This window comes from Cricetulus griseus, chromosome 6, assembly GCF_003668045.3.
Source record: "Cricetulus griseus strain 17A/GY chromosome 6, alternate assembly CriGri-PICRH-1.0, whole genome shotgun sequence".
NCBI lineage: Eukaryota > Metazoa > Chordata > Mammalia > Rodentia > Cricetidae > Cricetulus > Cricetulus griseus.
Genome location: NC_048599.1, coordinates 65,982,780 through 66,009,101, shown reverse-complemented (window position 1 = coordinate 66,009,101; position 26,322 = coordinate 65,982,780). Strand labels below are relative to the sequence as shown.

At 41.4% G+C, this 26,322-nt stretch overlaps 2 protein-coding genes across 5 annotated transcripts in view; one reads left to right on the top strand and one right to left on the bottom strand.

Moving 5' to 3' along the window:
• Slc12a6 (solute carrier family 12 member 6) overlaps positions 1 to 9,720 on the top strand; it is an 80,570-nt gene extending 70,850 nt beyond the window's left edge. For all 3 annotated transcript variants that reach the window (XM_027422278.2, XM_027422277.2, XM_027422279.2), the window contains 7 exons: positions 3,698 to 3,893; positions 4,405 to 4,574; positions 5,520 to 5,651; positions 6,424 to 6,531; positions 6,702 to 6,886; positions 7,390 to 7,523; positions 9,196 to 9,720. In XM_027422278.2, coding sequence (XP_027278079.1) covers positions 3,698 to 3,893; positions 4,405 to 4,574; positions 5,520 to 5,651; positions 6,424 to 6,531; positions 6,702 to 6,886; positions 7,390 to 7,523; positions 9,196 to 9,287 — 1,017 coding nt within the window. In that variant the 3' untranslated portion in view covers positions 9,288 to 9,720. The remainder of the gene's footprint in view (positions 1 to 3,697; positions 3,894 to 4,404; positions 4,575 to 5,519; positions 5,652 to 6,423; positions 6,532 to 6,701; positions 6,887 to 7,389; positions 7,524 to 9,195) is intronic.
• A 2,155-nt stretch (positions 9,721 to 11,875) lies between these two features.
• Positions 11,876 to 17,143, bottom strand: Emc4 (ER membrane protein complex subunit 4). Of its 2 annotated transcripts, XM_027422280.2 has the most exons (5): positions 16,937 to 17,143; positions 16,510 to 16,624; positions 13,104 to 13,257; positions 12,694 to 12,854; positions 11,876 to 12,267 (listed from the first exon to the last, which is right to left on the bottom strand). In XM_027422280.2, the coding sequence occupies exons 1-5, from the start codon at positions 17,020 to 17,022 to the stop codon at positions 12,232 to 12,234; spliced, it is 552 nt and encodes a 183-aa protein (XP_027278081.1). In that variant the 5' UTR covers positions 17,023 to 17,143; the 3' UTR covers positions 11,876 to 12,231. The 2 variants fall into 2 exon arrangements, with proteins under 2 accessions (XP_027278081.1, XP_035301888.1); XM_035445997.1 differs by lacking the exon at positions 16,937 to 17,143 and having other exon boundaries at positions 16,502 to 16,624.
• Positions 17,144 to 26,322: the final 9,179 nt, after the last annotated feature.

The window sequence follows — 26,322 nt, the reverse complement described above, 5'->3', positions numbered from 1 at the left end:
CTGGATTTCAGTGTTTATACTGGATTTCATTTGAAATACTGTGAAACTCTCTTTTTTTAATTGGTCCTGAGAGACAAAAACAATTCTGGGCATCATTAGGAGTTTGGATCCTGGAAGAGCTACAAAAGTTTTTCTTTTCTTTTCTTTTTTTTTTTTTTCAACTTTTTAAAATTTGAATTAGAAACAGGATTGATTTACATGACAATCCCAGTTCCCTTCTCCCACCCGTCCTCCCCTACCCCCACCCCACCCCCAATTAAAACCCTATCTATCACATATCCTTTCTGCTCCCCCTGGATGATGAGGCCTTCCATAGGGTGTCATCAGTGTCTATTGTATCCTTTGGGATAGGGCCTAGGCCCACCCCCATGTGTGTTGGCTCAGGGAGTATTCCTCTATATGGAATGGGCTCCCAAAGTCCACACCTACCTATGCTAGGGATAAGTACTGAATTTCTACAGGAGGTCCCGTAAATTTCCAAGGTTTCCGAACCCATGTTCATGGGGTCTGCATCAGTCCCATGCTGGTATTCCAGCTATCAGTCTGGGGAGCAAGAGTTCCCCGATGTTCAGTTCAGCTGTTTCTGTAGGTTTCACCAGCCTGGTCTGGACTCCTGTGCTCTTTACTCATCCTTCTCTGAATCTGGGTTTCAGTTTAGTTTGGTGATTAGTTGTCGGTGTCTGCTTCTACTTTCACCAGCTTGCTGGATGAAGGCTATAGGATGGCATCTAAGACAGTCATCAATCTCATTATCAGGGTAGGGCATTTAAGGTAGCCTCTCCTCTGTTGCTTAGATTGTTAGCTGGTGTCATCTTTGTAGATCTCCAGACATTTCCCTAGTGCCTGATTTCTGTGTAAACCAAAAATGTCTCCCTCTATTATGATATCTCCATTCTTGTTATCATCTATTCATCCCCGACTAAACCTTTCTGTTCCCTCATGTCCTCTGCATCCCTCCTCTTCTCCCCTTCTCATTCTCCTATCTCCCTCACCCCTCTTCCCATGCTCCTACTCTGCTCAGCGTATCTTGACCCTTTCCCCTTCTCCAGGGGACCATGTATGTCTCTCTTAGGGTCCTCCTTGTTTATTAGCTTCTTTGGCAGTGTGAATTGTAGGCTGGTAATCCTTTACTCTATGTCTAAAATCCGAATATGAGTGAGTACATACCATGTTTGTCTTTTTGCGATTGAGTTACCTCACTCAGAATGGTTTCTTGTAGTTTCATCCATTTTCCTGCAAATTTCAAGATTCCATTGTTTTTTCCGCTGAGTAGTACTCCATTGTGTAAATGTACCACATTTTCTCTATCCATTCTTTGGTTGAGGGACATCTAGGCTGCTTCCAGTTTCTGGCTATTACAAATAGTGCTGCTATGAACATCGTTGAACAGATGTCCTTGTTGTATGAATGTGCTTCTTTTGGGTATATGCCTAGGAGTGGAATTGGTGGATCTTGTGGTAGACTCATTCCCATTTTCTTGAGGAGTCACCATACTGATTTCCAAAGTGGCTGTACAAGTTGGCACTCCCACCTGCAGTGGAGAAGTGCTCCCCTTTCTCCACATCCTCTTCAGCATAAACTGTCATTGGTGTTTTTGATTTTGGCCATTCTGACAGGAGTAAGATGGTATTTCAGAGTTGTTTTGATTTGCATTTCCCTGATGGCTAAGGATGTTGAACACTTTCTTATGTGTCAGCTATTTTAGATTCCTCTATTGAGAATTGTCTATTTAGTTCTGTACCCCACTTTTTAATTGGATTGTTTGGTGTTTTGGAGACTAGCTTCTTGAGTTCAGCCCTCTATCAGATGTGGGATTGGTGAATATCTTTTCCCAGTCTGTGGGCTGCCGTTTTGTCTTGCTGACTGTGTCCTTTGCCTTACAGAAGCTTCTCAGTTTCAGGAGGTCACATTTATTAATTGTTGACCTCAGTGTCTGTGCTACTGGTGTAATGTTCAGGAAGTGGTCTCCTGTACCAATTAATTCAAGGGTATTTCCCACTTTGTCTTGTAATAGGTTCAGTGTAGCTGGATTTATGTTGAGGTCTTTGATCCATTTTGACTTAAGTTTTGTGCAAGGCGATATAGGCTTGGGTCTATCTGCAGTCTTCTACATGTCTGCAACCAGTTATGCCAGCACCATTTGTTGAAGATGTCTCTTTGTTCCATCGTATAAATTTGGATTGTTTATCAAAAATAAGGTGTTCGTAGGTGTGTGGGTTAATATCAGGGTTTTCAGTTTGATTCCATTGGTCTATCTGTCTATTTTTGTGCCAATGCCAAGCTGTTTTCAGGACTATAGCTCTGTAATAGAGCTTGAAGTCAGGGATGGTGATGACTCCAGAAGTTCTTCTATTGTACAGGGTTGTTTTGGCTATCCTGGGTCTTTTGTGAAACTCTTAAAGAGTAGCAAGTGGAGTTCAGAGAACATATTGCTCTCTCAGAGAACTTGAGTTTGGTTCCCAGCACTTATGTTGGGCAGCTGATAATCACCTATAACTCTAGCTCCAGGGAGTCAAACTCCTACTTCTGGTGTCCACTGGTACCTGTATTCTTGCTCATGCACGAGCACAAGCACATGAACACACACATACACACTTAATTTTTCTTTTCTGGTTTTTCTAGACAGTGTTTCTCTGTGTATCACTAGCCATCCTGGAACTCGCTGGCTGAACCAGGCTGCCCTCAGACTCACAGAGATATGCCTGAGTGCCTCACAAGTGCTGGGAATAAAGATGTATGCCATGACCTCCTGGTCATAATTAATTTTTAAAATTAATTCTTTTTTAAAAACTAGAAATTCTGGAAACAACCCAAATGACAAATTATTTTTTTAAAAAGCATATGGTTGCAAATCAAGACCCTTACCCTAGATAACCACTGACTTAATTTCTTTGAGAAAATCGTATCCATTTTGTATATTATTATTCCCATTCCTTTCCAACAAAGGAGTTGGGTAAGAATAAATAGGCATATGATACCACCCCTAAGTTACCTTGCCTAAATGCAGCACTGATAAACTAAATGCAGGTTTCCTCAGTCACCATTCAAATGTCAGAATGAATATAAGAATAAAAGAAGGAGCCATATGGTGGTGGTGCACACCTGTAATCCCAGCACTTGAGAAGAAGGGGCAGGTGGATCTTTGTGAGTTCAGGGCTAGTATGGTCTACAGAGTGAGTTCCTGGACAGGCTCCAAAGTTACACAGAGAAACCCTGTCTCACAAAACAAGCAAAAAGAACAAGAGAAGAAAAAAAAGGGAAACCTTACCTGAGAAAATTCTGAAGTGTAACTTGGGGGATCATCAGATTAGGTTTTGTGACAGATAAGTCAGGGCATGCCTGGGGTTAACAAGAGTATGGTGTTTTCACCAGCAAACTTGCCTTGTCAATCAAGAAACTATACCCAGTATTCACTTGTTGGACAGTCCTGTGCTCAATGCTTCATCTGAAAAGGAAGCAAGCAGAAGAGAGGAAAGAGAAACTACTTGTGGACAACCAGCTACAGATATAAGTATAGTCAGTAAGCACTTCTCAAGTGAAAACAAAGATGATACTTCCTAAAGCACATTTGACTTTTTGGACTTTTCTATGGAGATGCAATCTTAGAATTCGAAGAAAGATGGGAATACAGTAATGAGAAGGAATGATGAGTTAAAAGGTCCAGGGTAAAGCAGTTGAAGTTCTGTATCTTTTTCAGACCATTAAGCACCTAATGGAGGCAGAAAAGGTAAAAGGATTCTGCCAGCTGGTGGTGGCTGCCAAGCTGAAAGAGGGCATTTCACACCTCATCCAGTCCTGTGGCCTTGGGGGCATGAAGCACAACACAGTGGTGATGGGCTGGCCCAACGGCTGGCGTCAGAGTGAAGATGCTCGCGCTTGGAAGACTTTCATTGGTACAAAATGTTTCCTGTACTGATCTGAGGGCCCAGAGGTGGGATCAGATTGAATTTGTCACCCTAACTCTCCTAAAGTAGAAACTGTGCCATATGTTGAAGCATGCTGTTAGAAGGCCACCTAAAAAGTCACAATAACTTGTATTACCTGCCCTTTCCAGCTTCACATTTATGTTCACAAATTATTTATCTATGTCAAGTCTCATCTGTTGTCATTTTTATTAGTCATTTTTCATTTTGATGTCCTCACAGGAAATAGAAAGATTCTCCCAAATTCATACTTTAAATATGTAGTATCCCTAGTTTCCTAAACCATGTTTCTCCATTCAGTTACTAGCTCTCCAGACTTCCCTCAGTGACTTCTGTCTCTTAGTAAAGTGTGATGTGTCATGTCATTAGGACACATCTTCAAAGTGTCAATGAGAATTACCTTCCTTTCCTGCAATGGTGGGAAGCAATGAAAGCCCAGCAGTTCTTGTTTGCGTATCCCAGTTCTTTCTTCTCTCCGTAGGCACAGTTCGAGTGACAACTGCTGCCCATCTAGCCCTGCTGGTGGCTAAAAATGTCTCCTTCTTTCCCAGCAATGTGGAGCAATTTTCTGAGGGCAACATTGATGTGTGGTGGATTGTGCATGATGGGGGCATGCTCATGCTATTACCATTCCTACTGAAACAGCACAAGGTATTCTGGGCCACTCTCTTTAAAAGCACTCCCTCTTGCTGTCCTAGCTCATTAGGGGGTGGATGATTAATGATGAAGAAGAAGAAGAAGAAGAAAAAGAAGGATTAATATTAAACTAAATCCCAGCTTCGGCCTTATGAGAAGTAGAGTGGGTTTAGGATTTTTTATTTTATTTCGTTTTGTTGTTGTTGTATGTTATACCAATCCACCTAAGTAAAATCCAACAAGTTTATTAAAGTTCTGTGTGAGTTGTTCAGGAAAAAAAAACAGGAATGCATCAGTTTTGGGGGTAAGTATGTGTGTGTTGTGCATATCATACCCATATATGCTTATTCTCTGATAAGTTTGTATAGTATCATTGTGCCTGAACCAAGCACTCTCAGTGTATCCTGAGTGAAGATATGTAGATGTGTTTTACCTTCCCCGTATGAAGCCAGCAGCTGCTCCTGTGGTAGGCAGCAGCTTGATGTTCTCTAAATCAATTCTGACTTCCTTATCCAGAGGTAGCATTCTCTCCCTCAGATTGTTGTAGTCTTACACACTGTCTTCCTGCATGACAGGAGACAGGAACAAAGGAACAAAGATCAATTTCCCAATAGTATACGAGCAAGGTTTTTGTTGTTGTTGTTTGCTTGTTTGTTTTTTAACGGAATTAAGAGGTTAAAGCCAAGAATGGTGAAACACGATGGTAAATTCCACCACTCAGGAGGCCATCGTGGGAGGATCAACGTTCAAGGCCAGCCTGAGCTATTGTGTTAACTTAGCTGTCTTTAATGTGTTGCTTAATCAATCTTTTATACTACTACAAAAATGAACCAAGTGGGAAGCAAGGAACAAATACTTGATACTACAGCAAGGTCCTTCTAGTCACAAATGTCTTATTTTAAAAAATCACTTTTCCCCCTTCTTATGCCTGATTTTCCATTACACATGGCATTCCATCAGGTATGGCGAAAGTGCAGCATAAGGATCTTCACAGTGGCCCAACTGGAAGACAACAGTATCCAGATGAAGAAGGACCTGGCCACCTTCCTGTACCATCTGCGCATTGAGGCTGAAGTGGAAGTGGTGGAGATGGTAAGGAAGTAGAGTTTGACACGGGAGAGAGCACCACTCCCTCAACCCCAGCTCTCTCACGAGAACCTAGTCTGGGATAGTACTTGGCTATAAATGTGTGCTTTAACCTCTAAGCCTAACAAAACCCTAATTTATTGACCCTAGTAAGTAGGATATGTAAATGTTTGGGATTGATTTATTTGCTTTCTTTTTAAAAAACGATCTAAATTTTTATTTGTGTGTGTGTGTGTGTGTGTGTGTGTGTGTGTGTCTCAGAGGACAACTTAAGGAGTCACTTTTTTTTCTTCTATCATGGGAGTCTTTGGATCCAAATTCGGAGCATCGGACTTGGCAGCAAATGCTTTTACCCACTGAATTGTCTTCCTGTCCCTGGGGTTGCTTTTGATTTGTTACTTATAACATAGCTCGTATATATGAGCTATATATTATATATGAGATAACTATCTCACATTCTTAGCTGCTTAATATATTTATTAATAATTATGTTAAAAATCACACTAGTTTTGTGTGGAAAATACAAACTGCAGTGGGTTTTTTTTTTCAAGGAAACAAATATGATTAAATCATAGAAAATACTCAGTGACTCTGTATTTAATGGACATCCCCCAAACCATGTGTCCTTATAACTCAAGAATGAACAAAATAGGAGTGAAAGGTTGATATGGTGACAGTTTTTCTGAATCAGGTCAGTGTGTAAAAATAAAAATGTGTAAAAATGTGTGGTTAACCTTTTGTTGTTCTTTGTGCCTACTTTGTGTGCTGTCTGTGGCAGCATGACAGTGACATATCTGCCTATACATATGAGCGCACCCTGATGATGGAGCAGAGGTCTCAGATGCTCCGGCACATGCGGCTGTCCAAAACGGAACGCGACAGAGAGGTAAGAGCTTGCCAAATTGTCCTGGTCTGTTCTGTGAGGACTGTCAGTGATACAGAAGACTAATCTTTGCTTCTCATTCTGTCAGTTATTCCAGTATAACCTACTGTCCTTTCAAAACAGTTAAAGCATGAGGAAAAGAACAGGGAGAGTAACTGTTTGGCCTTCCCCAGGCACAACTGGTGAAAGATCGAAACTCAATGCTGCGCTTAACTAGCATTGGTTCTGATGAGGATGAAGAGACAGAAACTTACCAGGAGAAGGTGCACATGACTTGGACCAAGGATAAATACATGGCATCCCGGGGGCAAAGGGTCAAGTCAATGGAAGGATTCCAGGACCTACTTAATATGCGTCCGTAAGTGTTTCCACTCACAAGCTTATCCTATAATGCAGTATCCAAGACAGTGGTACATATGGGATTTAACCTGAATACAGTCACATAGAATGGGGTGTTTTTCATCTTGACTAAATCAGCTATTTATTGTTTGCCTATGAAGATTAATTCCCAGTTAAACATTGGTACAAGCTAACCATCCTTTTCTCCTCTACATTGTTCATTTCTGTATTATTTGTCTATTATTATAAAATAAGCAAACAGAATGAGAAAACCAGGCCAGTGAGAAAATAGCTTATTGCCAAGCCTTAGGACCTGAATTTGATTACCAGCTTTACTCTCCCCAAAAGGTGGTGGATGGAAAACCAACTTCAATGACATCTTTAATGTTAATATAGGAAAGAAATTATCACATTATTCATAGTCAAGTGAAACAGCCCCTGGGCATCAAAATAAAGAGTACTTGTACAAAATAAAGAGTAGTTTTCTTTTTGCCTTAACTACCTTACTTCTTCTCCACTCAGGGACCAGTCCAATGTGAGACGGATGCATACAGCAGTGAAGCTCAATGAAGTCATAGTTAACAAGTCCCATGAAGCAAAACTAGTTTTGTTGAATATGCCAGGACCACCCCGAAACCCTGAAGGTGATGAAAACTGTATCCTTTCTGAGAGTAATGCTGCCAATAGGAAAGAGAAATCTGCTTAGCCTCTTATTAGACAAGGCAATGGTTAAAGTAGGTCTGTTCCCCACTTACCTCTCTGAGGAAGAGCTGAGTGCCATAGGTAAAAATGTGAGATTGACTGATTTCCCCTCAGAAAGCTGGGGCAGGGAGTGACTATGTCCTTTCCTAAACCCATGTATACCGTGACTGATTTCAGCGATAAACCTAGAGACAGAACCCACATCCAGTCTCCATCCAGGATCCTCCTCAAAGCCAGCTTTGGATGGAGTTAGGGGAGAAGCACTTGAGATGGGACTTCCTAATAGAAGTGAGAAAAAGGCCTAAGGATTCTCCTTCATCCAGGGTTATGTTTTTGGAAGCCCTCCATCCCTGCAGTGACACAGATTGACCCTTTCTTAGCAGCAGCATTAAGGAAAAGGTTTATTAATGAGAAAAAAAAATGATAGGAAAATCTGACTCATGCAGCTTCACTTAGAAATTCTGTGGGTGCTCTCTAGAGATTTTTTGACCTGGTATTTTTTAGTCCTTTTCTTATTTTAGGTGGCATTTTTATCAAAAGAATAACATATTGCCAGTTATAGTTTTCATTTTGGTTTTTCGAGACAGTGTTTCTCTGTGCAACAGTCCTGGCTGTCCTGGAACTCTCTTTGTAGACCAAGCTGGCCTTGGACCTACTGAGATCCTCCTGCCTCTGTCTTCCGAGTGCTCAGATTGAAGGTGTGAGCCACCACGGCCTGGGTAGTTTTCATTTTTTAATTGTGTGTGCATACACACATACACTGGCACGTTAATGTACATACACCACAACACGTAAATAGGTCAGAGGGCAGCCTTTGAAAGTCAGTCAAACTCAGGTCGTCAGGCTTACACAGCAAGTAAGGCTTACACACCGGCCCCCCCAAGCCCTTTTTCCATGTGTCCGTTGCCTGCATGCATGTTTGTGCATGTTTGGTTGATATTCATGGAGGTCTGAACAGGGTGTTAGGTTTTCTGGAACTGGGTTACAGATGGTAATGAGCCACCGCATGCCAGGAACTCATACCCAGGTCTTCTGCATTGAGAGTCTATGTCAAAAGTATTTGTGTTTGAATTTATGTGTTTTATTATGTTTTCCCCCACTCATTCTGAAGAACTGAACTCAGGTTGTCAGGCTTGTACAACTTTTTTCAATAGCTGGGCCATCACACAGTTTGCCCAGTTTTAAATCACATTTAGAAAATAACAAGTAAGGCCTGGGACTATCACTCAGTGATAGAATGTTTGCCTACTTAGGAAGGTAAGGAAAAATTACAAAGGTCTGCTTGGATGTCATAGTGATTCAAGACCAGTCTGAGCAATTTAGTGAGACCCTGTTTCAGAATTTCAAAAAATTAAATCAGAGCAGGTAAAACAGTTGCACATAGTAGAGTGTTTGCCTACCATGCACAAGGCCGTAGTTTTAATACATAGCACTGCTGAAAAGAATGGGTGGGTGGTATATAGATAGATGTTGAGTCCAAAGTCCAAGCTTTTCCAATTCTGAGCATATAAGTATTAAGAAAAGTATGTTGAGTTTGCAGTTCTGTGATCAAATAAACTTAAGATTGCTGATGCCAGGTTATAAACTATACTACTCATCTGCCTGTTTCCTTGACAACTTGTGAAGACATGGAATTTCTAGAAGTCCTCACCGAGGGATTAGAGCGAGTCCTCCTTGTCCGAGGTGGTGGCAGCGAAGTGATCACCATTTACTCTTAGTCAGCTTGTGGAAGATTCTGCTTGGTCTTACTTTCCCTAAAAGACTCATCATCCAAGGAGATGACAGCTCTTTCCTACCACTCTATTCTTGCGGAGCTGAGCCCCAACTATGCTCTTGGCTGCAACATGATCTGCCATCCCAGCAGAAGCAAATACTCTCTCAACATCAGAATGGTCAAGTCCTAAAAGCTATTTCTATGGCAGCAGAAGGCAAGTCAAAATTAACAAGCTAAGCCAAAGGGAACCTTTTGGCACTGCTGAAGGTAGTGAGTTAGTAACATATGATAGAAATTTAACTAAAAACAAAAAACAAGTTAATATCCATCATTCAGGATTAGTCTCAGAAGACATGGTTCTATGATGGCACCAAGGAGGTAACAGCCAGTCAGCCTCACCTTAGTTAAAAAAAAAAAAAAAAAAAAAAGAGCGGCCAAGTCAATGTTACCATTGTGGAGCTAGCCTGTGGCAAGCCAAGTGAACCTTAGGATACTGATATACAAAACCTGAAACATAGCTGCAGCCTTTACTTCTTACTCAAAAATCAGATCCCCAAGATACCAAGTTTTATTGTCCCTACTGTTCCACTGTATATTTCAACTTCTCTTTAAAAAACCATTCTACGGTTGTAATGCAGACAATGTTACTGTGGAAAATGTGTTTCAGGTTTTCAAATGGCTGGACTAAGGGGATTCCAGAGAATACCTATTAAAATGTGCAGGAACAGAGCCTTGGTTAGCTATGCAACACAAAGCACACAATGTATCATTCAAGAAACATAGGTTGTTTTGAGCTTAGCCTTAGTAGGCAGATTTAAAAAAGAAAGAAAGAAATAACAAAAAAGCTGTAAGGAAGAGACACTAGGACTGAGTACTGCCACCTCTGAGGGGTCCCGGCGTTAAAGGGGTTCAGCAATGGACCTGGGCATGGGAGAGCCATACCCTTTACACAGTGCCAAAGTCATCTGTCTAAAGCGGCAGACAGGTTTGCATTGGCCTGAGGTAAGCAGCTCTTCTTTCACAAGAAATCATCAACGTGTGGCCTCTTCATCAAAGCCATAGTGAAGACTTGAGGTACTCACCTCCATGCCCAAAGCTGAGCTTTCCCCTTTCAATGTTATTCTTCATTCTGACTCCAGAAACTTGGTTCAAAGCCAAGTGGTTCCCTGAGCCAATGATCTGCTCTTGTCAGTTGTATTTTCAAAAAGCTCCAAATGTGCCAAGAAAATATTTGTGTAAGCTCAGCTTATTTTTCTAATTTATTGATCATGAACACCTGGCTTACCAGCATAGGAAGTCCGTGACTGAGCAGTAATTTCAAGCATGTGAAACCTTCATATTCTTTACAAGATAATTAAGAAACTGTCTTCTTGCTTACATACATGGCTGCTTTTAAATTCCCTTTCATTTATGGTAAATTGTGCTGCACTCCATACCCTGTAGGACATGGAACATCCAGAATTCAACCCAAGACAGAAGAGAACCCTCAAATATGGCTTAAGAAGCTGAGCCACATGATTTGTTCTTCATCCCCCCAGGCCTACTCAAGGTAGCAGAGAGGATCCAGAATCTTTTCCTGCTCCTCCCTGCAGGGAGTAGAAACTACAGTTCCCTTTCCAACACTCCATTGCATAGTTGAGTATAGTCCTCTAGGTTCCAAGGAGTTAAACACCCTTCCGTAAAAGCCAGCCTCCCCAGGAATTGCCTAACACATCTACCCCTGACCAAAGTGATACCATCCTTTTTCCCTATCAAACAAATATGGGCAGAGAGTAAAGTTAACTTTTACAAAGGCTGTTTGTGGTTAGAGCTATGTAAGAATCTTTAAAAGGGTAAGAAAATTAGTAGCTACTAATATAGCTATTATTTCAGTCCCTAAAACATAAAATCACTGTTACATGGAAAAATGGTTATTAGGCCAGATTTATACTCATCTCTGTCTAGAGCATTTCATGTCTATGTGTTGCTTATGTTGTCTGTCTACAAAGTGTCTTTATCTCTTTTAATCACTGCAAATAAAGCAATACTGAAAACTTGAGAGAAAATGCACCTTAGGGGAAGGGGCCAATGTTTCTAGAGGGAAGAGAAAGACCTTCTCCTGCCTTCTTACAAGACCCATCTTTTGTCTTACCCATGAGTTTAGCAGGGCAGGCTGTAACATTCGTTCTCCCCAAACTGGTCCTCCTCAGCCTTTCATAGCTATCTTAAAAGCTTGAGTTTGAACTGCAGGGCCTGTATGACAGGTGCCAGCTTCCTCATGGCAGAGGAAAAGTCACTGCTTTTCATCTTCCATTGTTGCCTCCTATTCTTATGGCCCCAAGGATCCCATCAATCCTCATTCCCCTTAAATGTTAAAAAAAAAAAAACAAAAAAAAAAACTTCTTATTGTGGGTATTAAAATAAGTTACACTGTAAGCATATTTACATGCTCTTTTTTTCTGGTTTATTTTTTCTTTTTATCATGTATAATTTGAATCCAGCATTAGTTTCTCAACATCTTCCAAAAAGTGTCTGATACAGAATTTTTGTCTCTGCTTATGCGATATAGAAGTGAAATATTACAGATTTAAGAGGAACTTGAGAAACGTAAAGCACTGTTCTCGACCATTTAATTTATTGGAAGGAGATGCTGCTACTCAGCGGCTGCTATTCTTTTGTTTACATAGAGTCTGGCTTTGTTTGTTTTGCTCTGTGCTGGGAACATAAATAAAGTTTTCTACATTATTTTCAGTCAGAAGTTGTACTGTAGTTTCTTTTCTGCTGTAACATGCTGCACCTTGTACTTGTAGAATCTCTCACCACGAAAACAATTGCAGACTTTCTGGTTCTCCTCAACATATGTGATTATTTTAAGTGAGCATACTTAGGAGCTGTAAGCTCAGAGTGCAAAGGAGGCCCATGCAAACAAGGCCCATTGACAAAGATATCAAGGCGCTGCGTCCTCAGGTTCACAAAAGTAATCCTCCACCACTGAACTCCATTCTCTAGAAAAAGAAACAGCAAAGAGGTGAAATGGTGCATAACTCACTCAGTTAATCGCAAGCTCTGCCATACATAACACTGTAACTTCCAAACTTCTAATGTTTTAGTACTTAAGAAATGATCTCTTGGGCCAGCCGGGAGGACTCAGTGGGTAAGGGCACTTGCTGCCAAGCCAGACAACCTGAATTTAATTCCCCAAACTCATAATAGGAGAAAACCAACTCCTGCAAGTTGTTCTCTAATCTCCACAACACACACACACTCACACAAATAGAGGCATGCAATAAAAATGTAAATGTAAAAGTGGGGAAAAAAAGGGGCTTTAAAAAAGTAAATGAACTCTCAACACCAACTCTAATTCTCTACCATCAAATGAACCAGCTAGTCATCATACATCCCATTTGCCTGAAATTTAACATTAACCTTACCTCGGGGGGCTCAATAAAGGCCAGCCAATCTGATGCATGTGTAGGCAATAGTCCCATGGACTGGCACTTGTAAACAGCCAGTGCCAAACCCATGAGGTTCCCAATGAGATAGACCAAACCCTGAAGAAACTTCTGACTTGAACTCTCCAACATCTTGAAAGCTGTTGGGGTAACAGAAATCATCAAAACCATTTTCTCCCAATATGAATGAAAGCAACCATGAATTTATACATACAGACCCAAAATATGATTGGAAATAGTATCACTCCCAAGTAAACAGAAAACTACACACCATTTTCTTTTCATGCCACCACTACTACCACCACCACCCTGCCCAACAAAAATATACTAAAGAATTTGCCTTCAATCTTTGGCACTCAGAGAAGGTGGTTATTTTATGATATACTTACTGGCTGAAATAGCCATAAGTGCTTGAATGGGTCGCCAGGCCATCATACACACCATCATAGTAGGGAAGATGGAGATGGTATTGCCTGCCATGTACATGATGAAGAGGTTCATAGGAATCTGCTTGAGGGGACCCAGGGCGATGTCCCAGCAGCGCTAAAACAAACACACAGTTTAAACCTCTCATCACTACCTTTCCCTTATAAGTGGTGCTTAAGTCAAATAGAAGTTTCAGTTCTCTGCTTGATTGACTTCAGCTCCACTGTCCCTTCAGGTTGCTACAAGTCCCTCTACTTCTCTACCGCTACTCTTTTTCCTTTTGTTTTCCTTTTCAGAAGGGTTTCTCTGTGTTGCCCTGGCTGTCTTGGAACTCCCTCTGTAGACCAGGCTAGTCTTGAATTCAGAAATCCACCTGCCTCTGTCTCCCAAGTGCTGGGAATAAAGGCGTGTGCCACCACTGCCCAGCAAGTTTTGAGAAAGGTTATAACCTTTTTGTTCCTTGAGACTGCATCTTGCTATGTCTGGATTGACCTCCAACTTGAGATTTTTTTTTTTTTTGTATCATCCTCCCAACTGATAGGATTATAGATATGCACCACCACACCCAGCTAGAAATTCATAATCTTAAGAATGTGTGAGAAGACTCTCCTCCTGAAAGTTAGAAAAAGAACAAACTAAAGGATTTTGAGAGGTAAAAATGAGAGAAATTCATTAGTGAAATAAAATCATCAAAGCTAAATTTGTCTTATGCAAAAATTACAAATTCATTTCTAAGTCTGATGAATTAGATAGAGAAGACAAGTCTTTCATGTCTAGAAGGAAAAGGAGAAAGGAGTATTATAAACTACTTTGACTATTTGAATTTTAGGAAATGGGTAAATTCCTAGAAACATGACTTATACAAACGGCATAAGAAAAAAGGAACAAACATAGTCCCATGGCAGTTAACAAAGCTGACCCTACAATTAAGCCCAGGTGGCTTCCCTTGGCAAATTCTAAGCATTTAAAGCTAAAAATAAAACTAAGCCTTAAACTCTTTTGGAAGGAAACAAAACTAAACTAAAAATTCTACAACTCAAAACTCGAGACATTACGAGAAGTGTGTGTGTGTGTGTGTGTGTGTGTGTGTGTGTGTGTGTGTGTGTGTAAATAAATCTCATGAATGAATCTAAATGCAAAAATCCTGGCAGAGGCACTGGAGAGGTGGCTCAGTGTTTAAAAGTACTTGCTGCTTCTGCTGGGAACCGGTTTGGTTCCTAGCACCCACATGGGGGCTCACAAGGATCCAAATTCCACAAAGGAGCTAATTCTTCTGACCTCTGAAAGCACCAAACATACACAAAACACATCATATACATGCAGGCAAAACATTGGCAAAGTAAGCCTAGCTATATAAATATAACCATAATTATTTTATTTGCATTTTTAAAAAGCCTTATTTGTAAATACTTTCCTGTAGACCATTCATAGAATACAGAATTGTTAATGTATTTTATGATCTGCCTTTTTAAAATCATGTAATTTAATAACTTACTACTACAATGTAATCATACTTTGATGAGTCAAGATGAAAAATTGTGAGATAATACTTATCAAAAAATTATTAATGGCTGACAATTTCATATTGTAAAAACTGAATGCATGCATTCCTTGGAATAAAAATCATGTGTTGAGCAATATTAAGGCTGTGAGGGAAATATAAAAGGAAAAGAAAGTATCAAGCAGCACTCTAAACACTTGGGGCACACTTCTATTGTAAAATTCCTGCTAATATAGCTCTACACAAATGGTAAGACAGATGCTAAAAAACAACACAATTACCATGTGATATCCTTATATATAAATGACACAGAAAAATACAAAGAAAGGAGATAGAAAAGCCATAGAAAAAGGCTTAACTATGTAACTAACGGTAGAAAGACCCTAAAGGAAAAGAGCAAGCAAGTTATAAAGGAATCCAGAGGAAAAGCAATCTAAGAATAAGTAACAAACACAAAAAACAGGGAATGGGAACTTGTCTGGTATCCTTAAAGATCAGCAAGGAAACCATTATGACCAGAGTAAACAACTGCAAAAGTGGTAGGCGATCAGGCCAAAGATGTTACAAGTTTGACTGGGGCATGCAGAGTTATGTATAATACTCAAAAGATTTTGGTTTTAACATGGACCTTTAGGGTTTTTTTGTTTGTTTGTTTTTTGTTTTGTTTTGTTTTTTCGAGTCAGGGTTTCTCTGTGGCTTTGGAGGCTGTCCTGGAACTTACTCTGTAGACCAGGCTGGTCTCGAACTGACTGAGAGCAGCCTGCCTCTGCCTCTCGAGTGCTGGGATTAGAGGTGTAAGCCACCACTGCCCATCTGAACATGTACTTAATAGACTGATTTTGAGTAGGGATGATCGGGCATGTTTTAAAGGGATCATTTTGATGGATGGATGTGCTTTAGGACTACAGGGGGAACAAGGTAGAAGCAGCAAGACAAGTTAGAACTAAAGGATACTGGGGGAGAGAGGGGGGGAGACTTGAATACAGGTTCTTTCAAATGGTGGTGGTTTCACTGGGGATATACAATGTTAAAGCTCATCAAATTGTACCCTTTTAGATTAGAGGTTCCCAAGCAAGGGCAATTTGTCTCCTGGAAAACATGTGGTAATGCTGGAAACATCTTTAATTCCCACAATTATGTAAAGAAATAATGATACCTAATATGTAGAGATCAGGTGTACTACATCTTACAGTACCCAGTACAACTCCCCACAACGAAAAAGTACTTAGCCCCCAATAGAAACCATGCTTTATTATAAGTAAAGGAACGGAGGGGCAGTTAATAAATGATTAGTCTACTGCAAAACTGGGTGCAGGATGTTGGCTAGGACTGGAACGATGTAACGGGTGATGGCAGTAAGAAATGTTAGCAGGACTGGGGTTTTGTTAAGGTAATACACCGGCTGAAGAGATGGCTCTGCGGTTAAGAGTACCGACTGCTCTTCCAGATAGACCGGGGTTCAATTCCCAGCAACCAAATGGCAGCTCACAACTGTCTGTATGTAACTCCAGTTCCAGGGGATCTGACACTTTCACACCAATGCAAATAAAATAAAGCTAAATACATTATTTTTTTTTAAAGTAACGCAATACCCTGACAAACTGAAAGTATGTGTCAGGGAACAAGAGGAGAAAAGTATGACTTCAAGAGGAAGGTGTTGCCACCGATGCAATTTTTCAACCTATTTCATAAACGAATTTTTTCAATTATTAACTACTTTTGGATCTTATATGTAAGATACTGACTGTGATACGAATCTAAAGCAGTTTGGCTCCCAAACAGACAATAGCTATCTTTACCTCAACTCCGGAAAGAAAGGTGAGCCAAGGCTGGCCCAAATGCTACAGTTACAGCTAATACCTCTGTACCTTCTCCACAAGGATCCGGTCTGTCTCTTGCACGCTGGTATCAGGCACTTGCTTGTCCAAGTAACCGACTGGATAGAGTGAGTCTCCCTGTCCACTGCCCCGGTCACTTCGGCCCCTAAAGAACCAAACCAAATCAAGAGACTACTTTCCAAGCCCGCATTTCCAGCTCCATCAATCACAAGAATAAGATTACCCAAATTAGATCCTCTCGTACGTTCGTCAGTTTGCAGCCTATTAGAAAGACTAAAATAAAGACCCTGGGGGGGGGGGGGTATCCTTAGGGGAAAGTAACTTCCACAGCACAAAACCTCCTCAGGAGACGTCTGTGTGCCACCCACCCGTGTCGGAAACTTGTGAGCCAGGTCCGCTGGATTTCGGGCCGTTCTAGGGTAAGGCTTGGACACCGAGGTTCACTCGAGAGACTCACCTGCTGCCTCCTCCCGGCCCGCTCAGCTCAATGGCCCACTTGAACCGCCGGCCTCGGTTGGCCACCAGGCCCCCCTGGGTCGTCATGACAGCAGCCGCTGGCTAAAGCTGCGATGACCCTGCCGCCGCCGCGTTCCTCTCGAAGGAACCAGAGCCAGTAATCGCAAATACTGCGGCTCGCTCGCCTTCGCCACCGCGCACTTCCGGTGCATAATATGTACGTCACGCGCTCCCCGGAAACTTGCTCTCGGGTGTCAGGAAGAACGACCCTCTGCGTTTAGAAAAGTTAGAAGTTCACCTTCTTGAAGTGCCTCTGGGAACAGACCTCTTACTTGTGCGCCTCACGGAGCCGGAGTGAAGTCCAAAGTGACAGGAATTGAAGCCAAGAAGAGTACGAAATTGAAATCATTTTTAATCCTGAGGTTACCGGAATTGGGTGACCTTGAGCGAGTTATTCAGCCTCTGGCTACTACGTGTCCACGTGTTGCAGGAGCTGTGTATTTGTTTCTTGTTTTTCGAGACAGGGTTTCTCTGTATAGCTTTGGAGCCTATCCTGGCACTTACTCTGGAGACCAGGCTGGCCTCAAACTCACAGAGATCTGCCTGTCTCTGCCTCCCGAGTGCTGGGATTAAAGGCATGCGCCACCAACGCCCCGGCTGTATTTGTTTTTTGTTTTTGTTTGTTTGTTTGTTTTTTGTTTTTTTGTTTTTGTCTGTGTTTTCCACTTAATTCGCAAACTAATCCAACTAGGTGGACACTGGCAGTGGAAAGATACGTGGGCTCAGGATTTAACTGGTCCCCATTTAAGTCTTTTCACTACTTACTAATTGTGTCACCTCGACTAGGTTAAATCCATTGTTCCACCTGCCTCATGCAAAAATGGAACGTTTGCCTACTTTGAAGATCTACTGTGAAACTAAATGTAACCTACGCCTAATTTTTAAGTATTCGTTACCATTCCTGGAAAATGGAGTTTTATATTCAATTGCTTGTCTATTGTAATTTGGCCTATTATTGGAAAATTGTTTCCGCCCTCTCATCCCTTTTATAATTCAGTGTTAGTGTGAAAATCATTTAGTGCATCTGTTCCCTCAAGTTATCATACTAGGAATGGAACTGCTAGATCAAAGAGTATGTTCATTTTAGAAAAAAATATTTTAAATGCCCACTTTTAAAGTTAAAAAATGGTAGTTTATTTTATCTACTTCTATTTATATTATTCCCAGATTATTTGTTATGGCTGAAGTTTTGAGGACGGCAGTGTCGTGACTGTGTGGTTGAGGATAAGGCTAAAAAGGCCTCCTTGACCATCTAAGAATTTGATGATCTTCGCACATTAACATTCCCACCTCCACTCTCTTTTCCAATTTTGCCGTTCTGTTTGCATAGAAGAGAAAGTGGTAAATCACATCCAGGGTAGGACAGTGGTGCAGGGCGTGAGATTTAATCGTGCTATTCATAACAGTGCAACTTAACATTGTGGAATACAGTTGAAACTTAGGTAACTACTTGCAGATAACTTAAGCCATGAAAATCAAAAATACTGATAAGTACAACAGCATTGAATAAACTAGGATGTAAGTAAATATACCATTTTAGAAATAGGCTTATAATTATACTTACGTAAAACAAAATATCTTCACAAATATTAATATTGTGTTAAGTAACAGTTCTCAGATAATGTTGCCTAATTTTCAGTGCATTCGTGTGCTAATAAATTGTAGTGAGCATTTTTTTAAAAAAAAATACTCAGTTGGTCAATGAAATCACAGATTCCTATTTAATGCATTCCCCTTCTTGCTATCAGAAAGTTTAAACTATAAACCAGTTCATCCACAAGGAGTAAGTCAGGAAATGTATTCCTTTACCCCAGGAATCTTCATTGTGTAATTTGCTAAAACGTGTCTCAGAAAGATAAAGCCATTAGAATGAGATGAAGAAGGGTTCCAAGATCAGATTTGCCAAATAAATGTGTATTATATTCTACTCATATCTATAGTATTTTCAGTGCTGTTAGTATAGTGTAATAAACCATTAAAAAATGGTTACAAAGCAGAGAGTGTCTGTACTGGTGCGTGGAACCACAAAACGGGCTCTGAAGTGGATGTATTTTTCAAGACATGGAGCCACAAGACCATGGTCTTCACGGATGCTAAGGAGTTGAGCACTGGTGTTCATAGTTGAGGGCATCCTCTTGCAGCCGCCAGATGAGCAGCACCTGTACAAAAATGATCAGTTCCTCGATGATGGAATAACTCTGGGCACAGCCAGTGGCCCCAGCCACAGTATGCCTGGTCATTCCGGCAGATGATACCTTCCAAGCCCTGCACGCTGAACCTTTCTCCAGCCCGTCAGTTATGAAGCCACCACCATTCTGGAGACAGTGCCAACGAATAAACTTCAGTAAGGACCCCACACCCATCCCCTCCAGGCCCATTCCCCCAGTAACAGATTTACTGTCAAAGTGAAAATGGCTACTAAAGAATGGCTTTTAGTTTTCTTTCCTTATGTGCAGTTTAATTTTTTTTTTTTTTTTTGAGACAGGGTTTCACTGGCTGGCCTCAAATTCACAGACATTAGCTTATCTCTGTCTCCCAAGATTAAAGACATGCACCAAGATAGAGGGCCTTTTTCCTTCCTTCCTTCTTACCTTCCTTCCTTCCTTCCTTCCTTCCTTCCTTCCTTCCTTCTGTCTTCCCTCCCTCTTTTCCTCCCTCCCTCCCTCCCTTCCTCTCTTCCTCCCTCTCTCTTTCTTTCTTCACTCCTTTTAGCAGCCAATAGAATTTGTTCCACAGAATATAGTAGGGATGGCTGCTCTATGCATGTTAGAATGCTTCAGAAGAAAAATGAAGGGCATCTTCACTTGCTCTTTTCCTTGTCATTGTTCTTTGTTTGGTTGCTTGCTTGTATTTTGTTTTGTTTTTGAAACAGACTCATGTAGCTCAGACTGACCTCAAAGCCACTATGTAGCAAAGATAGGCTTGAACTCTTGATCTTGCCTCTGCCTTCCAAGTGCTGGGATTATAGGCCTGCACCACTGTGGAGGTGGTGAATTCACCAAGTGGCTGAATCTGCTTATTCTTTTTTAAAGGATAATCAGAATATCATTAAAAGTGTGTGTGTGTGTGTGCGCGCGCGCGCGCGCGTGCGCGAGAGCGTAAAAATGGGGTTTTGGATGTGCTTTGTAAGGAAAAGGAAACTAATATGTGGGGGGGTATTTTTTTTAGGAATTTAAAATGTGTATGTTCATGTGTGTCTCTGTGTGGGAATATGTGCAAATAAGTACAGGTGTCTTGAGGCCAGAAGGTGTCCAATCTCCTGGAGCTGGAGTTACAAGTGGTTGTTAGCTGCTAGGCAGACATGGGTTCTGGGAATCAAACACAGGTCCTCTGTAAGAGCAGTATAGGCTCTTTAACCTCTGAGCCATCTACCTTGCCCTAATATGTTTTTCCATAAGCCTAGGAAACTGGAGTCTAAACCAGAATGGGCACGAGCTACCTCATCAGTTAGGGACTCTCTTGATCTTAATTTCTTCATCTATAAAATAAACTTATATGAGATGATTTCTAAGGGTGCCCTCTAGCTCTCGAATGGGTTATATATACTTGCTGTCAACAAATAATATTTTGTGCTGGTTGTGGAAGCTGCCTGCCATCCCAGCACTCTGGAATTAGAGGCCAAAGGAGTTCCAGGCCAGCTTGAAAGCATAGAAAGACACTTTCAAAAACAAAAACAGGGCTGGAGGGATGACTCATTTATTAAGAGCACGGGTTGCTCTTCCAGAGGACTTGAGTTTGATTCCCAGCACCCATATGGCAGCTCACAACTGTAACTTCAGTTCCAGGGGATTGGACACTGTCACACAGACATGCCTGCAAGCAGAATACTAATAAAACAAATAGTCAAAAACAAAAACCATTTTGCCTACTATACTTTCTATTCATATTCACTCCTTGGAATAAAAGAGACTCAATGATAGACACCCAAAGAAGTATTAAGGTCTCAGATCATTTTGTTTGTTTCCCACACTTTTCCTAGGTCTCTGAATTGTGCTGAATGTTCTTTTGGCTTTAGTTACAGCATGTGTAAGCCTAGAAGCATAGTGGCCATCTGCTCTGGAGGCACATGAGAACCATCTACAGAGCTCTTAAAATTACTAATGCTGAATTTTGTTTTGTGGGGCTCTTTACAAGGGTGACTAAGGTGAGTTCTCACCAAAGCAGCAGCTGCAGTCACACCAATGCCACCTTCAGCCCCACAATGTTTCCCTTGGTCGAAACACACACAGCAGTTTTCAAGTTCAAAGCATTCAAAAAGCAGTGGCAAGGAAGACAAATATAATAATGCTGTATTAGCAACTGGAAGCTTTTTCTGTATTGCTCTATGGACATACACAGCAACACAAACTGCAAAAGAGTGGAACCTGCCCCCTGCAGGCAAGAGTTACCCCAAAGGACAAGATCAGTAATCACGACAGCTGGCCTCATCCATGAATTGTTTCAAAATCAACTCATAGGTGATGCTGAGCAAAAGAAACACGTATTCATAAAATATGACATGCTGAAGAAAATGAGAAAGTACCTTAGGAACCTTAAAAAAAATCCTAGTGCCTGGCCACTGCTTCCCAAGGTTCTGGTTTAACACTCTGGGTGGGCCCTGGCCATCAGTATTCCTTGTGCTTCTTTTGAGAGTACTGTACAGAAAGACCTAAAAATCACCAAACAAAAGCATTTTATTGCCTTCAAATAATAAAGTCTTAGGGTTTTTTGTTGTTGTAGTTTTTGTATCATTTTATTTTGTTTTTTTAGACTGGGTTTCTCTCTGTAGATTTGGAGCCTGTCCTGGAATTCGCTCTGTAGACCAGTCTGGCCTCGAACTCACAGAGATCCACTTGCTTCTGGCCTCTGACGTGCTGGGATTAAAGGCATGCACCACCACCGCCCAGCCAAGTTTTAGTTTTTATAAATGAATTTGAGCAAAAATTGTCAGTCTTTGAGAGCCTCCTTGTGTTTCTCTGACAGGACCAGAAGTGAATTGGAAAACAGACAAAACTCAATTTGGTATCTCATGAGTTATTTTGTTTGAGTATTATAACGTGGGATGCCTGAACATTTGTGTTTGTTTGATTTATCTTGCAGGTATGTAGATCAAACCCAGGGCCTCATACTTAGAGCTGGCTGCTCTATTCCTGAGCAAAAATTCTCAAAGCCTCTTTTGTATTTGTTTCTGTATTTCGTCCTTTGCCTCCTCCTAGGTGTCAGAAAATCTATTTCATGCCATCTTTCTCCAACCAGTTGTATTTGGATTAAAACCTGAATGAGGAAACTTTTTATTCAGACAGATTTGCAAGAATGGATAACTAGAGAGAGAGAGAGAAAAAAAAAAACCTTATAGATGTGCTGTGAGTTTTCTGTCAGCATCTGACAGTATCTATAATACTTCTATCTGACTACCCTTTCTTGTCCAACCAGTTAGTCCAGCGTGCTCTAATAGCCCCTGAACTTCTTTGCTATGACAGTAAAACAGGTTGCCTTTGCAAACCCTTGTATTTTGACTCTGTTATCATTACCAGCTCTCAAAGACCATCTTCATGACATATTTTTTCCTGTGTAACAGAGTCTTAAAAGGAAACTTTCACCTTCCATTTTGTCTGTCTGTGTTTTCAAATCACATTCAGGGGGCAGAGAGCATACTTTACTAATTATTGTCCGGTAGTCACATCATATCTAAAAACGTGGATGCCAGTTTTTAGAATTTTCCTTTTCTGGTTCATGACTGCAATGTCATAAGATGCTCCTGCCAGGGGTAAAACGTAGTGTTCTGAGATGATGTTGATTTCATCATACCATTCTTTGACAATTACCTTTTCTTCATTTCAAGAGCGGTGTTGTGCAATTCACACTTTAACAAGTCCCCATTATAGTAAGTTTTCCTCCAGCACTAGCTTAGGAAGCTGGGAGGGTTGTCTTTCCCACAGAACCCATTAAAGGAGAAGCATGACAACCATAGCATGAGTCATAATGATATAACGTGATGCCCTAACAGGTCTCTCCAAGTGTGGTTACTTACTCTGGATCCATCCATTCATTCCAGTAAGTAATGTAAGGCTCTTGAAAGCGGGCTACACTGTCTCTAAATCTGAATGACCACTCTGAGTCCTTTAGAAAAAAAATCCCTTTGTGTTAATTTTTAAAACAGCAATCAGTTCAAATATAAAGCATTCTCTACAACCTTGGATTTCTGAAGGACTGTGATGGACTGATTAATTAATGTCTGGGTCTCTTGAAGATCTTTTATGTTGAAATCCTAACCCCCAGTGTGATATTTTTTGAGATAGGGCTTTGAAAAGCATTTAGGCTTGGATGAAGTCATAAAGGTGGAGTCCTCATGTAAGAAGAGAGGTGAGACAGAGTAGCTCTCTTCCCCCTCCCTACCACATGAGAAGTCAGCCAGAAAGCAGCCATCTGCAAACCATGAAGAGAACCCTAACCTCTGGACTGAACTAGCTATTACATTGATTCCAGGACAGTGAGGGCCTAAGTTTCTGACATCTAAGCCACTCATGCTTTTCAAGGTCAGCCCAAACAACTAATACAGTAACTTTTAATGCTTCAAGAGATAGTCATTACTTAAAACATATATACAGGGAGCTGGAGAGATGGCTCAGTGGATAAAGTCATTTGCCACCAAGCCTGACAACCTGAGTTTGATCTCTGGGATCCATATGGTAGAAGAAGAGAGCTGACCTACATACACAAATAAATAAATAAATATAAAAACCACACATTTATGGATGGAGTATTTGATTTACTCATTACATCAATAGGAACATACTAACCACTATTAACCTACTCTTTTTTTTTATTTAATTTGTCTTTCATGTCTTCCATGTCTGTCATGCAGATCTAGCTGATTGTTTCCAAGGAGGCAAAGTCTATGTGTCATGGGTGCATTCGAACTTAGCCAATTACCAACTGATGGACGTTGAGATTGTTCCCATCTTTCACTATTACACACACACACACACACACACACACACACACACACACACACACACAAATGTTGCTGTGAACATCCCTGGGTACCTGTCAGTAACATTCTGTAAGAGAATCAGGCATTTAGAATTTTATAGATTCAAATGTCTCCCCAAAATGTACTGCTTCCAAGCTGTAAGAGAGTTGCAGATGCATCAGAAACAAATTGTCCTCACAATAGAACCTCCAAACCCTTTAATACTTCCCTTTTCTATCCACCGGAAACAAATAAAATTGTTATTACTAGCACAAAGCAGAGTGTCGGTCTGTGTTGTGGTGTTTGAGACAAGCCAGTTAGCAGGGAGCTGCCTTATCTGATGCTGCTGCTACTTCCTTCCACAGCCTGCACAGGAAGATGGGAATTGACTTCGCCAAAGGCAACTAACTGGATGGAATTTTCCAGAGGTGTTTGAAGCAGAGCAGTGGATGTTGCTTATGGAACAGATGATCTGTTGCTGTAGGCAGGTCTCTCTAAACACTGTCCTCTTAGCATCAGTCAGAATGGAGGAACACAACATTCAAGGCAGTCAATGCTACAGTTGCTAAAATCTCAGATCCAAATCTTCTTCACTATGGTTCTTGCCATCAGTCCTCTTTACCCTTCACGGGCCATTCTGCACCCTGGATCAGTCATCAGGAGAACAAAATAACTGTCACTGCCCTGCTTAGCAGTCTCTGTTGAATTCTCAAATGCCTCCAACCACTGTCTCTTGATAAACCAGGTGCTTACAACATTCTGGGTTCCTGTGTAGGTTTCAGTCTTCGCACCTGCCACTCTCAAAAGCTGTGTTTACTCTACTCAAACAGGGCAGACAGGGATCCTTACACTTAACTTCACACTTCCTCTTTTCCCTCTGGAACAGCAGACCTGTCAGAGTCCTGTCCAGCTCATCAGGCCCAGCTCAAACCCTCCTACACTGCCCTACTCCTAAATCCGCTAAGAGGCGTGCATAGGCCTTTGTGTAGAGTTCTTTACTCTATGGGGTCTATGGATACGGGCTTCTCCACACATTGCCATGGAAATGGTCCTACACCATTTCGGGGAATGAGGCAGGAAGACTAACTCAGTGCCTGCTCAGTAACACGGAAAAGATGAGGGGTGGAATCCTTTGCACACTGCCCATGGGAAAGGCCTAGAATCGGCCATCTTTTTGTGCAGAAGTATTCATGTTATGAGATGGAAAATAATGGACTATTCTTACTTATGTTCATGTGATTACAGGTGCAAGTCTGTGTGTGGCTGTGCATGCATGAGTGTGTGTGTGTGTGTGTGTGTGTGTGTGTGTGTGTGTGTGTGTGTGTGTGTAGGCCAGAGGAGACCTCAGGTATCATTCCTAAGGTACCATCATCTCCATTTTGTTTCTTTGTTTTGAGATAGGTTCTTACTCTGTAGCCTTGTCTGCTCTGGAACTCATTATGTAGACCATGATAGCCTTAAATTTACAGAGTCTGTCTGCCTCTGCCTCCTAAACCCTGGGATTAAAGTTGTGTGCCACCACAACCGGTCATTTTGCTTGCGGAGGGGGGAATCGTGGGTTGGCAATGAAGTTTGCAGGGTATGTGTTTCTGGGGGTTTGTTTGGAGATGGTTTTCTGTGACCAAGGAGACAGACTTCTCTTCATGCTCATGGCACTGTTTTTTTTTTTTTTTAATATGGTGTGTGTGTGTGTGTGTGTGTGTGTGTGTGTGTGTGTGTGTGTGTGATTTATGTATGGACACATGTGCCAAAACTGAGTCAGGGGAGGTGAGAGGGCAACTTGTTGGAGTTGGTTCTCTCCATCCACCTTTATGTGCGTTCCATTAGTTCTGGATCTCAAATCCAGGTCAGCAAGTTCCTTTCCCCACTGAGCCATCTTGCTGCCCCCTCCTTTTGTTTTTTTTTGGGGGGGGCAGTGTTGATCTGTGTAGCCCAGGCTATCCTGGAACTCACTCTGTAGACCAGGTTAGCCTCGAACTCGGAGATCTGCCTGCTTCTTTCCCTGGGTGCCAGCGTTTAAAGGCAAGTGGCACTATGCTCCTCAGTCGCCCTCCCCTTTTTAGTAGTCTACCAGCTGGTCAGGGAGCCCCAGGTATCCACCCACCTGTCTCCACCTCCTCATCACTGGGATTATAACCATCTGCCATCACACCTAGCTTTTAAAATATGGATTCCGAGGTTTGCACTCGGGTCCTTGTGCTTGCAAATACACCAACTGAGGCATTTCCCCAGGTCCATGCCATACTTCTTTAATAAAAACAAACAACCAAACTTTATGGTTATGAAGAAAAAATTCAACTTTATCGATAGGAAAAGTATTGATGCTTTCAATATCAAAGTGGAATGATTGTTATGTATTTCAAAAGTTTCAATAC

Bases quoted from the DNA above. Each gene is read 5' to 3' on its own strand.
- Emc4 (XM_027422280.2), bottom strand. From the start codon at position 17,022: ATGACGACCCAGGGGGGCCTGGTGGCCAACCGAGGCCGGCGGTTCAAG. The intron at 16,625-16,936 runs GTGAGTCTCTCG...TTGGTTCTTTAG, and splicing joins GGGCCGGGAGGAGGCAGCAG to GGGCCGAAGTGACCGGGGCA. The intron at 12,855-13,103 runs GTAAGTATATCA...TTACCCCAACAG, and splicing joins ACTTATGGCTATTTCAGCCA to CTTTCAAGATGTTGGAGAGT.